We start from the raw sequence: 13,682 nt of genomic DNA, 5'->3' as shown, positions 1-13,682 counted from the left end.
CAGAATGAGACATCGGTGAAATTCAATCATGTCAGTTTTCAATGAACAGTACAATGATCTGTCAATCGATATATGAATTTGAATTTGTTTTGTTCCCACTTTATCAGGTCGAACCATATGTTCAGGGTTTAAACACCATATATATATATATATATATATAACTTTGCGGGTGTGGCTGTCTTGCATTTAACTTTCGCTATCTAATTATTTGTTACATATTTATCTATGTATTTATATATTCGATAATGCAGTGAAGTGACTGTAAAAACCATTAAGAAAAGAAAAAGGATACGAGAGAGTCTGATCAGGCTCATAACTCAAGCATTATTTTGATTCCTTATCGTCATCATTAGTAGCTAATTTACACGTCTCAGATTACATTGTGCCAGTTCATGAAAATTTTCTAAAAGTTCAATTAGAAAAAAAATTTCTGTACAGGAAACTAAACTTTACAATAATTTTCTAATTAACATATCTAGAATTCCCAAAATTTGTTTGTTAGTAAACTTGTCATGTTGAGTGTACATCTTGAGTATCTACTTTTATTTTATTTTATTTATTTTATATTTTTTTTATTAATATATCAGATTTATAGCGCGATACATTGAACGTATTATAAACCTTTTATATTATTTGTAAACGAAAAATATGGTACTAGCTTTTTAGTTGATATCGAGACTTGCAATATAAACTAAGCAAAAAAGTAAGAGCCCTTGCCTGTTTGATTTATAATAACGACCAAAGCTCAATAGAAAAAGATCTTGAAATTTAGAAAAAAAAATGTGTGGCAAAAATCTCTCCAAAATTGTAATAATTGGTCGATTAAGGTTTCTAAACTCCTAATCGAAATATAAAGTAACTTTCTTCCCTTCAATATTTTTAATTTATTAAGTTTTACATTTGGGCTTTTAGTTAGGTTTTGGAAATTCATAACTATTTTTCGGATTATACCTCTATATTGTCCTGTGAGAATCACGAAAATAGTCATAGAAAAAAAAATCAACATAAAATAATGTAAATTAAGGAGCACACTACGATTGAAACATTGTTGGGGAGATTTCTTCAGACATCCGTTTTTCTTTTCTTTTTTAATTTATTTTTTCACCATCTCTAGGAGGTTGGTTTTTTTTTTTTTCTTGTGTAAATTAAGATTTATGTAAAGTAAATGTTCTTCCTTACCATTTTTTTATTCTTTTTAATTTAGATTCTTGTGTAATTGTGTTATCGTTATTATTTTGATGACTCTTGATTTTGTTTATGCAGCAAATTTGTTATTATTGCTAACAATATGATGGAGTTTGATCAAAGAAAAGGGTGTGAATGGAGTTTGTTGATACTAAAATTTAGATAGATGATGAGAGTTGAGAAAAAAAATTGTTTTACTTAGGGACCAAGCTGTGAGAAAGCTTGATGTCCTTGCAATTGTCATTGTTAAGAGTGGAAATTCAGTGGTCAAAATCCTCCAAAACAATAACCCATCAAGGGTCATCGGAGGTGTTACTGACATAGACTCTTCAATACTTAAGTCAAAGATCGAGAGTGGTACGATAACAACTAAGTAATAAGAGAGAAAAGGGAGTAAAAGAAAGGATTAGAGGATATTGTAACCCCTCCAAATATACATATTTCTCATCTTGTATCTTTTACTACAGAGTGGTAGCCTTTTTATATAAGAGAAATAATCATAGACATAATTGGGTTTGGAAAACTTATCTCTTATTTTTTAGTTTTGGAATTTGTGAAAATTAACTGTATTGTTTTATATTATTTTGATTATGATATGTAATTGGATGTGAGTCTTGAGGCTCGAGACTCATTTGTTTATATCATTGGGCCGAGTTTGATAAAAATATGGGTATAACAGAGTTGCTGCTAATATTTTATCTATTGAAGAGATTATTATTGTAATTATAATTACTTTGTGATAGTGAAAATATTGAATTTTGCTAAATAAATTGTTGCAATTGTAGTGAGCATCAAATCAATTTGTTGCTACTTCTTTTTAATATTGAAATAGAAGTTTTTTAATCCATAATTAGTTTGTTTGTTAGTAGTATGTTCTTTTATATTTATAAAAAGAAATAAACAAAGGATATTTTGCAACCAAAATATGTACATAAAATAAAAATTAAAAAAAAAAGCAAAACATAATTAACAACAATCATATTGTAATTCGGAGCCGCCAAAAGTGTATGTGCTAAATATCATTTGCGACTTATTTTACTTACCCTTGAGACAAACATTTTAGTCATTATAAATCACCTACAGTAACGAAAATATAGTGTCACTAATTTTATTTTTAAACATCTAACTTGACCATTTTAAATTACATTTATGATGTGTTTAATCTAAATTTAAGACAAATAGTTTACTCAAAAAAACATACAATTTTTCGTGATGATAATAATTTTGACCGTTAGAACCTAATATGACACATTTCCTATGATTAACGTATGACGATTTATTTTGTGGCATGAGAAATATAATGCGAGCAATTTTTTGTCTTCAATTATTAAAATTTTGGTGTAAAATATCATTTTTATAATATATAATTATATTGGGACGACCCAGCTCACTTGAAAGTGGGAGGACTATCATGGGGCTCCGATCAGAGGCTCATCGACTTTGTTCATTCTTTTTAGGGACCGCTCTGTCAAGGAACATTCATTAAGGACCGTTCGTCGTATCCATTCAAGTAAGGGCGAAAGTCATTTGGAGAGACAAATTATTGAGTGTTTATCTGAACGACTTTTTTGGTATAAACAGGAAGTGGGTGTTGGTGTTTACTATTTTGATTTAATGGGTCATCTCCATCCAAATGTTAGAAGGAGAAAAAAAAAAACAAATAATAAACACTACTAGACTTGTTGGCAATCTAACTATCAGAATGCTGACTTTAAAATGTTAAATTGAATGCTTGTATTAATGACTAAAATAGTTAGCCAAACCCCAATGGGTGGAATTGTAGAAATGAACCTCACCATACATGATGATTTGGAAAAATACTCTATCAGCTAAAGAATATAATTAAAGTTATCTTACTTACTCGGAATATATACCACTCTGATGTACACAACTATAGAGCTTTTAATGCGTCAAGTAGCACTTCAACAGGGAAGGAGTCAGCTTCTTTAATGAACCAAGCGTGGCCACAAAAAATGTCTACACACTCCCCACTTTTAGGGCAGATATTCCACACGATAGCTTTGTGGATCGATTTGAACTATTTTTATTTATGCCAAAGTAGCTTTAATAATGCAAATTTTCTAAGGGCAATTGCTAGTGCTTCCTGACTCAAAAGGCCAAAAGATTGATAGGGGATTAGCAATAATCAGTAGACAAAGCATTAAGTATTAATGATCCTTTTTAATTTGTACTTCAACCAAAAACGAAAAAAAAGTTCTAAATTTGAATCGAAAAATTTCAAGCACAATGTATGTAAGGGATTACAAGTATTTGAAGACAAAAAGTAAGGTTCAAATTTAATCTAAGTGTGCACTTGGTGGCAAGATAATAAGTTTGGTATTAGACTAATTCTATGAACTTAAGAAAACTATTATTTATCCTATCCTATGTTTGGTGCATACACAGCTTTGATTGGATCTACGGAATAATCCTATAAACTTAAGAAAATTTATCCCATGACCCACCATGAAATTAATTTGTTGGGATAATTTGTATAGCTCAAGAATATTTATTTATTTATCAATTATCAATATTAATGTTATACCAATATGTAATGTTTTTAAAATTAAAAAACTAATAATAAAAAATGAAATTATTAATTGATTATGAAAAGAAAATATTCAAAAAATTTCTCTTAACATATTTAATATTTATCATTATAATTATTTATTAAGTATTATTATAAATATTATAATTTAATACAAAATAAATAACTAACATTAAAAAATCCAAACATTTAGTTATTTTTAATTAATTTAATATAAAAATTATATATAGAATTAAATCCAAATCTATGTTATACCAAAAATTAGACACTACTAAATATAATCATATCTTATCTCATTTTATCTTATCTTATTCAGAACGTTTCAAATTTAATGAGAAAGATTATATCATTGCTGAGGCATGTGGACATGTGGGGCAGACAAGAGTGCCACGTAGGTCAAATAAAGACTGGGTCCTCCCCATGGTATGGCAAAATCGAATTGGGCCCGAAATTTATTGGTTTAGTTTGGTTTATTCGGTTCGTTTCGGTATTTTTCTTAGAAAAAAACTAAATATTTCAGTTTGGTATAAAACCAAATACTTTGGTTTAATTCTCAATTGAAAGTTTCAAATCTGAAAACTGAACAGAAAAATTGAAAAAATAATTTTTAAATTAAAAAATGCCACGTGTTATATGGGGAGAGCTCATTTCGGTTTTTTGGGGTTTGGTTCGATTTTTATGGTTTTAGTTTGGTTTTTTAGTTTAATTTTTTTCTATCTAAAAAATTAAAAGGTTTGATACCAAAATCGAAACGAATGAAAATTCTCAAACCGAATTTTTGAATTTTCAAACTGGATGGAACTGAGAATTTCAATTTGGTTCGGTTTTTCGGTGCCCGGTGCGGCGGTGCCCGGTGCCCAACCCCACGTAGGTGTTGTCTTTTTGACACTTTTTTGACACTGGCATTTTTGTTGTCACATGCACATTCACATAACACATTCGTTCTTTGTTTGGTTGGAAGAGTAATGCTATTTGCATACAAAATTGCACGTGACAAACACAATGAGGACACTTTTACATAAAGACAAAATAAAACAAATGAGTTTGTTCTTTTTTTTCTTTTTTTTGTGCTACGTTTCTAGTTTATTTCTTTTAGCAATTAATATACATAAGAAAACATTTGTTTCGCGGGATTTTACCAAGCCATGTGTCTTCCAACTGGCTGGAAAGGTCCCCAGTGGAGTCACAAAATGTTTTAACAGGATTTTGATTTGTCCGTTTGTTGCCTTTGAATTTTTTGGAGACCTTCTTCAAATGGGAATAGAATTTTAGGCTTGATCAGTACTTGGGAGTAAGGTCCACAAAATTATCAAGGTGTTGATCCCCCGGATGAATTTGTGTCAAACCTTTGACTGCAATTGATTTGTTGAATAGTAGATCTAGACCCAAATAGTAATGGCACCTACATTAAGTGGTAGTGTGGAAATAGATTACACCAGTAAATAATGGAAATTTTGGTTTAGGATACTATCTTAGTGATTAATACGGTGGTAAATAAGAAAGAAGTCATAATGTGATCTAAGGTTTAACCATGGAATTCTAGGATGATGGTAACCTAGAAGTGCAAATTGAGTGATGCCTAAGGTAGTTTTCATATTGGTTACTAAGAATAAAAGGATTTGGGTGGTGAATTCATTATCATTGTCCTAACAATTCATTGAAGTTTAAGGCCAATGTTGAGGGTTTAAGGGCATTTGACTTGAGAATAAATAAGTATTCTAAGTTAAGAAAGATGTTTTAATGGTAATGGGATAGTATGGATGACTGGTTTAGGGTTTCTTAAGGTTAAATAAATCTGAACTAAAGTTCTTTATTCAAAGAAGAGGAGCTTTCCTTGAACAAAAGAAGATGAATGGTTGCGGAGGTTGCTGTTTAGAAGACGTTTAGTTTACTAAACTGTTGCTATGTTGTTGATGACAGCTTAAAGGGTAGGTTATGCTGACGGTAAATCTTAAGTATTTGATAAATAATGAGAACTGTGTATAGGGTGTCTATTTATAAGTTTTGAAGGAAAATCTTACTGACAGGATTAGGAATCTCACTCTTTGAAAGTAGCACAAATCCTTATATCATAAGGTAGGGTTTTGAGGATTCTTTCATATTTTAAGAATAGGAATGAGTGTTTTTCTTAATTGGATTAGGATTATGGAATTTGTATCCTAAATAAGGTTTTTTAGCCGTGGCATCTAACTATAGGGGTAGGAAAGGAGATATGCCGAAATTAGGATTTCATGGATCTTCTAGAAGGTTTAATGGGCTTTAGGCCAAAATTAACAGCCAAATCAAACACACTGATCCTACTGATAACCCAATTATGAGCATGCATATCAATGTGCAATATTACCCAATTATAAGCATGCATATCAATGTGCAATATTAAGTCTATTATGGGCTTTTTATGAATATTAATTTTTCACTAACCTGTTCCACAAGACATTCCCGGCCAAAGATTCAATGCTAATTAGGCCTTATTTTAGAGTATATGTACTTTTTAAAGCACAACTCACAATGGCTACCCAATATACTACACACCTAATGGGATGGATCAAGCCCTCATGCCTAACGGCGATTTTGAAGTAGCAACAATATTGTAATATGAAGTAAAATCTATTCTACAGCAAACATATTAATTTTGATCTACCCTAATACAACGCATTCAACCAAGCCCAAAATAAATGCAGTGTACCAAATGCATCCAATTGGTCAAAAAATAAAAAAAAAACACATAAGAAGTGGGGCTAAACGCTAACTCCCAATAGTAAACTAAATGACTCAAATCAATTGTCTAGCCACAAATTGGCCATTCCGGGATTTCGGCTGGACTGTTTGTGATTGAACCCACAATTTTTTTCACCAAAACAAAAAACGAGCGCCTCCTTCTATCTCTTCCCTCGACGAGTCTAGAAGACAAAGCTCTTGTTGTATAACTGTCACCGGTATTTAGCTTCACGCATTACTTGTTTTGCTTTGTTTTATACAATGAAGTTAATTTAATTTTAAATATTAATACTATATTGTTATTTTTGAATTTTGTTATCAGGCTGTTGTTGAGTTACATATTGTCACTATTCAGTTAGCTACTATCATTGAATTGGGAGTTATTGAACCCTAATGGCTCCTTTGACACTAGGCGTCGATGCAAAAACCTCTTCAGGTAACCATTTTTACTTATGTTTATAGTTAAAAATTTTGTTGATTAATTCCAGTAACTTTGAATTTTAATTTGATTTCGATAAGTTCAAGATATTTGAACAATGTGCAGAAATTAACCATCCTCTTATTAGTAAAAAAGATTTATTTTTTGTTAGCTTCTAATTCTAGTTTGTTTTATAGAGCAAAAGTGGTGAAATTTCAAGATATGGTATTGTTTAGCTCTCATATTGCTTCTCGTGTTGCTTTCTTTTTTTTTTTTCTTTTTTTTTTTGTTTCCTGAGAATTTTGTGTTCAAGCTGATCACTGCATTTAACTTTGCATTGGTATTGATTTGTTGTGGTAAACAGTAAAACATGGTGAAATCCTTCTAGCATTTCGAGAATGAGATTCCTTTTTGTGAAGGATACGAGACAATTTACTTACATTAACTCAGTACTTATAAATTTGTGTTATTTTGCTGCATATGTTATTCAGAGTGTTTTTTCTTCTTTTTTGGGTAGTCAATTTCATTACTTCATTGTAAATTTTCTCTTATTTGTTTCTCATGGAAATAATTTGAACAGATGGTCTGTTTTTGCAGATGTATCCAATTGGAAAATGCAAAACTTGCAGCTAGAGACAAAAAAGCTATTTGCATCTGTTAGCATGGGTGAAGAAAAACCATTTGATTTCTTTCGAATTTTGTTTGGTATGTCCAGTTTATGTGTAAGTTTATTGTGATGGATGTAAATGCTTCAAATATTGTATGGTTGACATTGTTCATGGACCTCCGGTGTAAAATGGACTTATGTAAATCCAAGTGCTAACTGAGAAGAACTTTATTTAGTGCTGCTAGCATACACATCTACCTTCTCTCCCACTCTCTCTCTACCCACAACCCCTGCTCTCTCCCCAGGCACTCATATATTTGATTTTTTTGTCAGATTGTTATGCTAAGATGTTCTGGTTATAGAGGTTTGAGTTGTCAAGTCTATATATGTTTGTTTACTTATTATCCATGTGGAAGAGTAAGTAACCTGACTTGCTTCAATGCATGGGAAGCATTTCTTGAATTACGTGGAGGGCAGCATTCAAATTTTTCAACAGCAAATCGGGTTCCTTTTATGCTTGACTGGCTAGAAATTTTTAGTGGCAAGTTTTGCGAAATCTTTTTTATATCAAGAGAGCTTTCTCCTCTTGGTTCAATTGGTCCTTAATTGTGCATCAGAAAATTCAGTAATTAACTGTATGTTTATCAATTCTGAACTTGTATATAACTAAAGCATGTTTCTATGATGGCCATGTTCAAATGCAACAAAGAGTTCGTGAAGGAAAGAAAACTCTGTATTCTTTTTCTGTAATCAATAAATTTTGGGAGACAATGTGTACAGAGTTTATAATGCCTTTGTTCCACTAAATGTGAGAAAAGTTAGTCATTTGTCATTTTCATGTACACTTATTAATGTGACCAGTTTTGCAGAGGGTGTTATCGCAGGAGGTACAGCTGGTGTTGTGGTTGAAACAGCTTTGTATCCTATTGATACCATAAAGACACGGCTACAGGTAGGTTGACTATGTGGTGATAGAGTTATTTGCTTTTGGGCAGGAGTCATTTCTGTACGAATTGATGAAAAATGCTAATTCTTTGTTGACTACTGGTTGTTTCTTTGGTGTTAAACCGAGATGTACCTTGTTCTTGATTTTATAAATGAATCCCTAGACAGGGGGAATCAGATTCTTCCTTTTTCCTAGAAACTATCGAGCCCTATAACTATGTGACAAGCTTGTCTGTGAAACTCACTTTTTTATCTATTTTATAGGCTGTTCGTGGTGGAGGGAAAATAAATTTCAAGGGTCTTTATTCTGGATTGGCTGGAAATCTTGCTGGTGTCTTACCGTAAGTGCTTTTGAAACGCATAACTTCTATGTTTTACCTGGAGTCATTTTTTTTTTTTAAACAAATCCTGGAGTCATGCTAGATCTAATTGTTTTGGACCCAATTACGAATTATATTAAGCCCTTTATTTTTTCACTTACATGTATATAGATTGTCCTTGAAGCATTATTTAGTCAAATATTATGTAGCAAATTATTCTTTTTGGCTCTCTGTTCGGTCTCTGTCTCTCAATTTTTAACTCTTTTATCTGCCTATATTGAAGTCATAATGACTAGTAGGTTCTAGATCCTCCAGTCTCTTAGATTGTTAATTATGGTTACTCAAAAGTACTACATTTTGTAATTGGACCTAGGTTTTTGTTAACACATTGTAACTTCAAGAATCAGTATCTACATTTGCAGGCTTTCAAGTTCATGGGTTAGAAATGCCTGGGTATTGGTTTAGGAGTGTGCTTGCCATTTCATGTCTTAGTTCTGCTAATTCACGTGCGCATGCAGACCTATGGATGGGACAAACAAGAAACTAGGACAACTTTGTTTGAGCTTATGAGGTATTATTAACTAATATGTAGGAAGAGAAAATTGTCAATAGTTAGATAATAGTATCTGGTAAAGATTTGTAATCGGTAGGTATTTCTGGAGAAGCTTGTTCAATTATTACTTTACAGTTTTATCACTGTCCATGTGTTTGTCATATGAACTCTTTATTTATTCAGTTGGTTTGGTTGTAATTCTTTTCCCTTATGTGTACAGGGCTTCTGCGTTGTTTGTCGGTGTGTATGAACCTACAAAGCAGAAATTGTTGCAGATCTTTCCTGAAAATCTTAGTGCTGCTGCTCATCTGGTAAGGGAGTCTTTAATTCTTTCTATCTTGGCTTTGGTATATGACTGTTGGTGGCTCTGAGAATAAGCTTCTCATTTCTAAGTTTATGTATGAAGGATTGTCCTAATCTGAAGATTGTTCCTTTGAGCAAGGTGTTATAGTCCCAGCTATACTGTAGCTGCACAAATTTTTTTTATTGTCTCCAAACTTTCTCCATTGGACGAATGTCTACCATATATGTACATTTCTTTTTCACCCCTAAATTATAATCATCATCTTTTATCCAATGGGACAAAAAGTCTGTATTACACATTTGTTTTGGCCCCAGATCTACTGTATTCAAAAATCTATAAGTTTCCTAGAACGTTTTGGAATATTCATCTGTTTTTCTGAATGTAGTTGTCCAATAATTTCTTGAAATTTGTTTTGCTTAAGCTTGCACTTCACCCACAATTCTCAATATTTTTCCATTTTGTGAATATTCTTTCCTTGCAATAAGCTCTTTGAATTTTATGCAGACAGCGGGTGCCATAGGAGGATTTGCTGCTTCCCTTGTTCGTGTTCCGACAGAGGTAGATTTTGCCGCCTATGCATTTTTATATTTAGAACAAGCCGTCCTTTTTCTGGTTTAATTTTTCTCCTTTAACAATCTGCAGGTTGTAAAGCAAAGATTGCAGACTGGGCAATATGCTTCAGCTCCTGATGCAGTCCGGCTTATTGCTTCTAAGGAAGGATTTAAGGGTCTTTATGCGGTATGTGATCTTTACCTTCCTTCTCTGTCACCATTTTGCATGCTCTTACTCATCCCTGTTTCAGATGTAATCTGAATCTCCGTGCTCTTGTACATGGCAAATTTTAACCTTTAATCTTGCTTATGGAAATTTCATTAGTTCATTTTAGGCAGTTCATTCTGTTATTTTGTTCTTTGTTTGTTTGACTTTTAATTCCTGACCTGCTAGCTTATGGTTATTGCATTTTGTTAACTAGTTTGTATATGCAACTTGAGCAACATCTTTGAGATCTCAGGGATATGGATCTTTTCTATTGCGGGATTTGCCCTTTGATGCAATTCAATTCTGCATCTACGAGCAGCTTCGGATCAGTTATAAGGCTGCAGTAAGCTCCCTGCTATGCATCATTTCATGTTTTACAATTGCAATTGTCCAAGGAATGTATTCTATTATTATAATCACTTATGAATGTTCCCACTCCTTCATCTGTGCAAAATGCTAGCTCTTTTGATGAGTAGTTATTTGGTTATAATTCCATGAGCGTAGGAGTTATGAGTTCCTTTTGAATAATAACTTAATCACAGAATATTTTGATTTTAGCAGTCCATCTTTGGCAGATTTCACATTTTAAACTTCACATATTTTTTGCAAAACTCAATATAGCAAGGTTGTCAATTCTAGCATATTGCTTATGCATGACAGAATCCAGTAGTCCACCTGTCCTAATTCTTTTTGTTTGTGTTCTTACATGGAAACCAATGTGAAACCTTAATTTAATATGTCAAAGACCCTAATAGGTATACAAAACCGTATGAAACCAGGATCTAGTTAATGTGGGATTTCCTGAGAACATCTTTCACGTGCCAGCTGAAGAAGAAGAATCAACAATGTATGGTTCAAGAACTCTACAAGGAGGAATCTATAAATTAGGCCAAATAGGACAGTCTGTGATACCAAATATCTAATTATGGATGCCTTGTTATCAGAATCAAATATCTGAAGGGGAATTAACTGTGGCAGTGGAAACTCAGGCTGTCGTCTCATCTTGATATATGTGAAGTTGTATTGTAGTTCATATAATGAATATTGTTGTTTGGATATTTTGACCTTTTTGTTTTTCCTATTTTGGGTAGGCACGTAGAGATTTGAATGATCCCGAAAATGCTATCATCGGTGCTTTTGCTGGTAATGACATTTCACATACATTTAGAGTTATCCATACAATGACTCTTTAGTAATGCAAAAACTGACAAAAATCAGTTTAGGTCTATGGTTGAAAAGCAGGATTTGGAAACCAGAACAATCATTCTTCAAAACCTAGTGGTAGATTCAAATGGCCCAAAAGCATTTTGCATCTTTGGAAAACAGTTTTTAGTAAATAAACAAAAAACTTCTACTTCTCCAAGAGAATTGTATTGGATGTGCTTTCATTATTTTTTTTCTGAAAAAACACTCTTATAATGCATTAACATTTGTGATCTTGGATTTTTAAAATCTGCATAATTCATTTTTTGGCTTTCATTACACAGATTAGTTTTCAAAAAATGTTGTTCTAAGTGTTACCTAAACAGTGGGGTGGACTGGTGAAGGAACTGACTACATTTTATGTGGCATGATGAACACTAAATGATGTGAAATAGACTCCAAAATGATAATAAACAGTACCAATTTATTTCATGAAATAGTAATTTCTATGAAAAATCTAATATAGTTTAGTTACTGCTTGCAGGTGCGATAACCGGGGCTATAACTACTCCTCTGGATGTGATTAAGACAAGGTTAATGGTTCAGGTACGGTGAATATTTTTTCTGCCTATCTTCTTTTGTTAGCTGTGTATTTATTCAATTCGTGTTATTCCTTTATAGGGATCAGCAAACCAGTACAAAGGAATCTTTGATTGTGTTCAAACTATTGTTAGAGAAGAAGGACCTCCTGCTCTTCTAAAGGTACGAGTCTTCCATGTTTCCTTTTTCTCCTCACTATTGGGTATCACTTATCGGCAGAATGTATTCTCTCTATTTGTCTAAGCTTCAATGTCAAGTGACAAAGATTGATGTTGATAATGTGTTGGTTCAAGCCTAATGAGTGTAAATTGGCTTCTATTCCAAACAGAGGTAGAAGAAAAATCTTTGATAGGTCCTAAAATGTTGATCTATTGTGAGAACCAAAATTTCCATCCTAAAAAATTTTTATGCATCTTTGTCTCTCTTGTCACTGCAGGGCATTGGGCCGAGAGTAATGTGGATAGGCATTGGCGGTTCAATCTTCTTTGGAGTCCTAGAAAGAACAAAACGGATGCTTGCTCAGAGGCGTCCTGTACATGATCAAAATTCAAAGGAGGATTAAAATTTCAATGTCAGTCCTGAGACATTTTCTATGGTACGTTTATTCATTTCTCCGACATTGCTTAAAACCCGAAACCATATGTCTCCTGCTCTTCTGTTTTTCCCCTTGTAGATTCTCGAGCAGTGGACTTTCGGAAGAGAAGATTAGATGGGACCTTACTAATCCACTGAATTAGGCATCTCAAACATTATTAATAACAGAAATGTATCCTCGGTGAAAATTTTAAGCTATATATGATGAGCTAGGCTCGAACATTCATTTGATTCTTTGTACAAACATAGTTTCTCCTATAGGGAAATGCATTCTACTTTTAGCGCTCATCATCAGATATGCTTGAAAGGAAGTTTTGATGTGCCAAGCCCATTTGATTCAACATTCAAGTCTTCTGGATACCCAATGGGAAATTTATCAAAATAACCATAATACTTTAGTAAATTACAAAACTAACCACACAAGTTTTTTTCTATCAAAACTAGCCAAACAACAAAGTTTTGGACCAAATTATCCCTGTCAATCTCACCCAATCTCACCAAAACCTCTGCACTCACTCAAACTTCTCACCAATTGCTAGCACCATAGAGCAAAATTGGAGTTCATCATCGACGACTAATCTCATCAAAGTCACGTTCAATAACATCAAGTCCACTAAAATCACGTCTAATAGCAATCAAGATCTCCAAAATCAACTGTTGAAGTTAAAAAACCCTAGGTTAGCAATTTCAAACACATGCTTTATTTTGTTTTTGTGTTGTGTTGGGGTTGTGTGTTGTTGTGGTGGTGGTGGTGGAGGTTGTTGGTGGTCTTCGCGCATTGTCGGAGTGTGTTGGCCAAAATATCTTGCAATAGTTGCTGACCAATTTGCGAAAATTCGAACAATGATCAGCACCCATCGCACCAAATTTTGTACGACAGATGATCTGTCGCACAAAAATTCAGATTGTATAATCAGAATTTTTGTGCGACATATCATCTGTTGTACAAAATTTGGTGCGACAGGCATGCGTCGCACAAAAATTCAAA

General features: G+C 32.9%; 1 protein-coding gene across 4 annotated transcripts; it reads left to right on the top strand.

The window, feature by feature from the left end:
• The first annotated feature begins 6,465 nt into the window (after positions 1 to 6,465).
• On the top strand, positions 6,466 to 12,982 carry LOC102628370 (S-adenosylmethionine carrier 1, chloroplastic/mitochondrial). Of its 4 annotated transcripts, none has more exons than XM_006466053.4 (14): positions 6,466 to 6,669; positions 6,774 to 6,887; positions 7,467 to 7,574; positions 8,346 to 8,428; positions 8,686 to 8,762; positions 9,515 to 9,605; positions 10,103 to 10,156; positions 10,241 to 10,336; positions 10,611 to 10,700; positions 11,449 to 11,500; positions 12,045 to 12,106; positions 12,182 to 12,262; positions 12,537 to 12,695; positions 12,786 to 12,982. In XM_006466053.4, exons 2-13 carry the CDS (start codon positions 6,845 to 6,847, stop codon positions 12,660 to 12,662), a joined length of 963 nt encoding a protein of 320 aa, XP_006466116.2. In that variant the 5' UTR covers positions 6,466 to 6,669; positions 6,774 to 6,844; the 3' UTR covers positions 12,663 to 12,695; positions 12,786 to 12,982. The 4 variants fall into 4 exon arrangements, with proteins under 4 accessions (XP_006466116.2, XP_006466114.2, XP_006466113.2 ...); XM_006466051.4 differs by having other exon boundaries at positions 12,774 to 12,982; XM_006466050.4 differs by having other exon boundaries at positions 6,467 to 6,669; positions 12,537 to 12,982.
• Positions 12,983 to 13,682: the final 700 nt, after the last annotated feature.

This window comes from Citrus sinensis, chromosome 3 (genome assembly GCF_022201045.2).
Source record: "Citrus sinensis cultivar Valencia sweet orange chromosome 3, DVS_A1.0, whole genome shotgun sequence".
Classification (NCBI taxonomy): Eukaryota; Viridiplantae; Streptophyta; class Magnoliopsida; order Sapindales; family Rutaceae; genus Citrus; species Citrus sinensis.
Note: the sequence above shows the minus strand (reverse complement) of the source record. Positions and strands in the feature narration are given on the sequence as shown.

Excerpts from the sequence above, each read along its gene's own strand:
- LOC102628370 (XM_006466053.4), top strand. The coding sequence starts at position 6,845 with ATGGCTCCTTTGACACTAGGCGTCGATGCAAAAACCTCTTCAG. Across the intron at positions 10,157-10,240 it reads TTGTTCGTGTTCCGACAGAG|GTTGTAAAGCAAAGATTGCA; the intron begins GTAGATTTTGCC and ends AACAATCTGCAG. Across the intron at positions 12,263-12,536 it reads GACCTCCTGCTCTTCTAAAG|GGCATTGGGCCGAGAGTAAT; the intron begins GTACGAGTCTTC and ends TTGTCACTGCAG.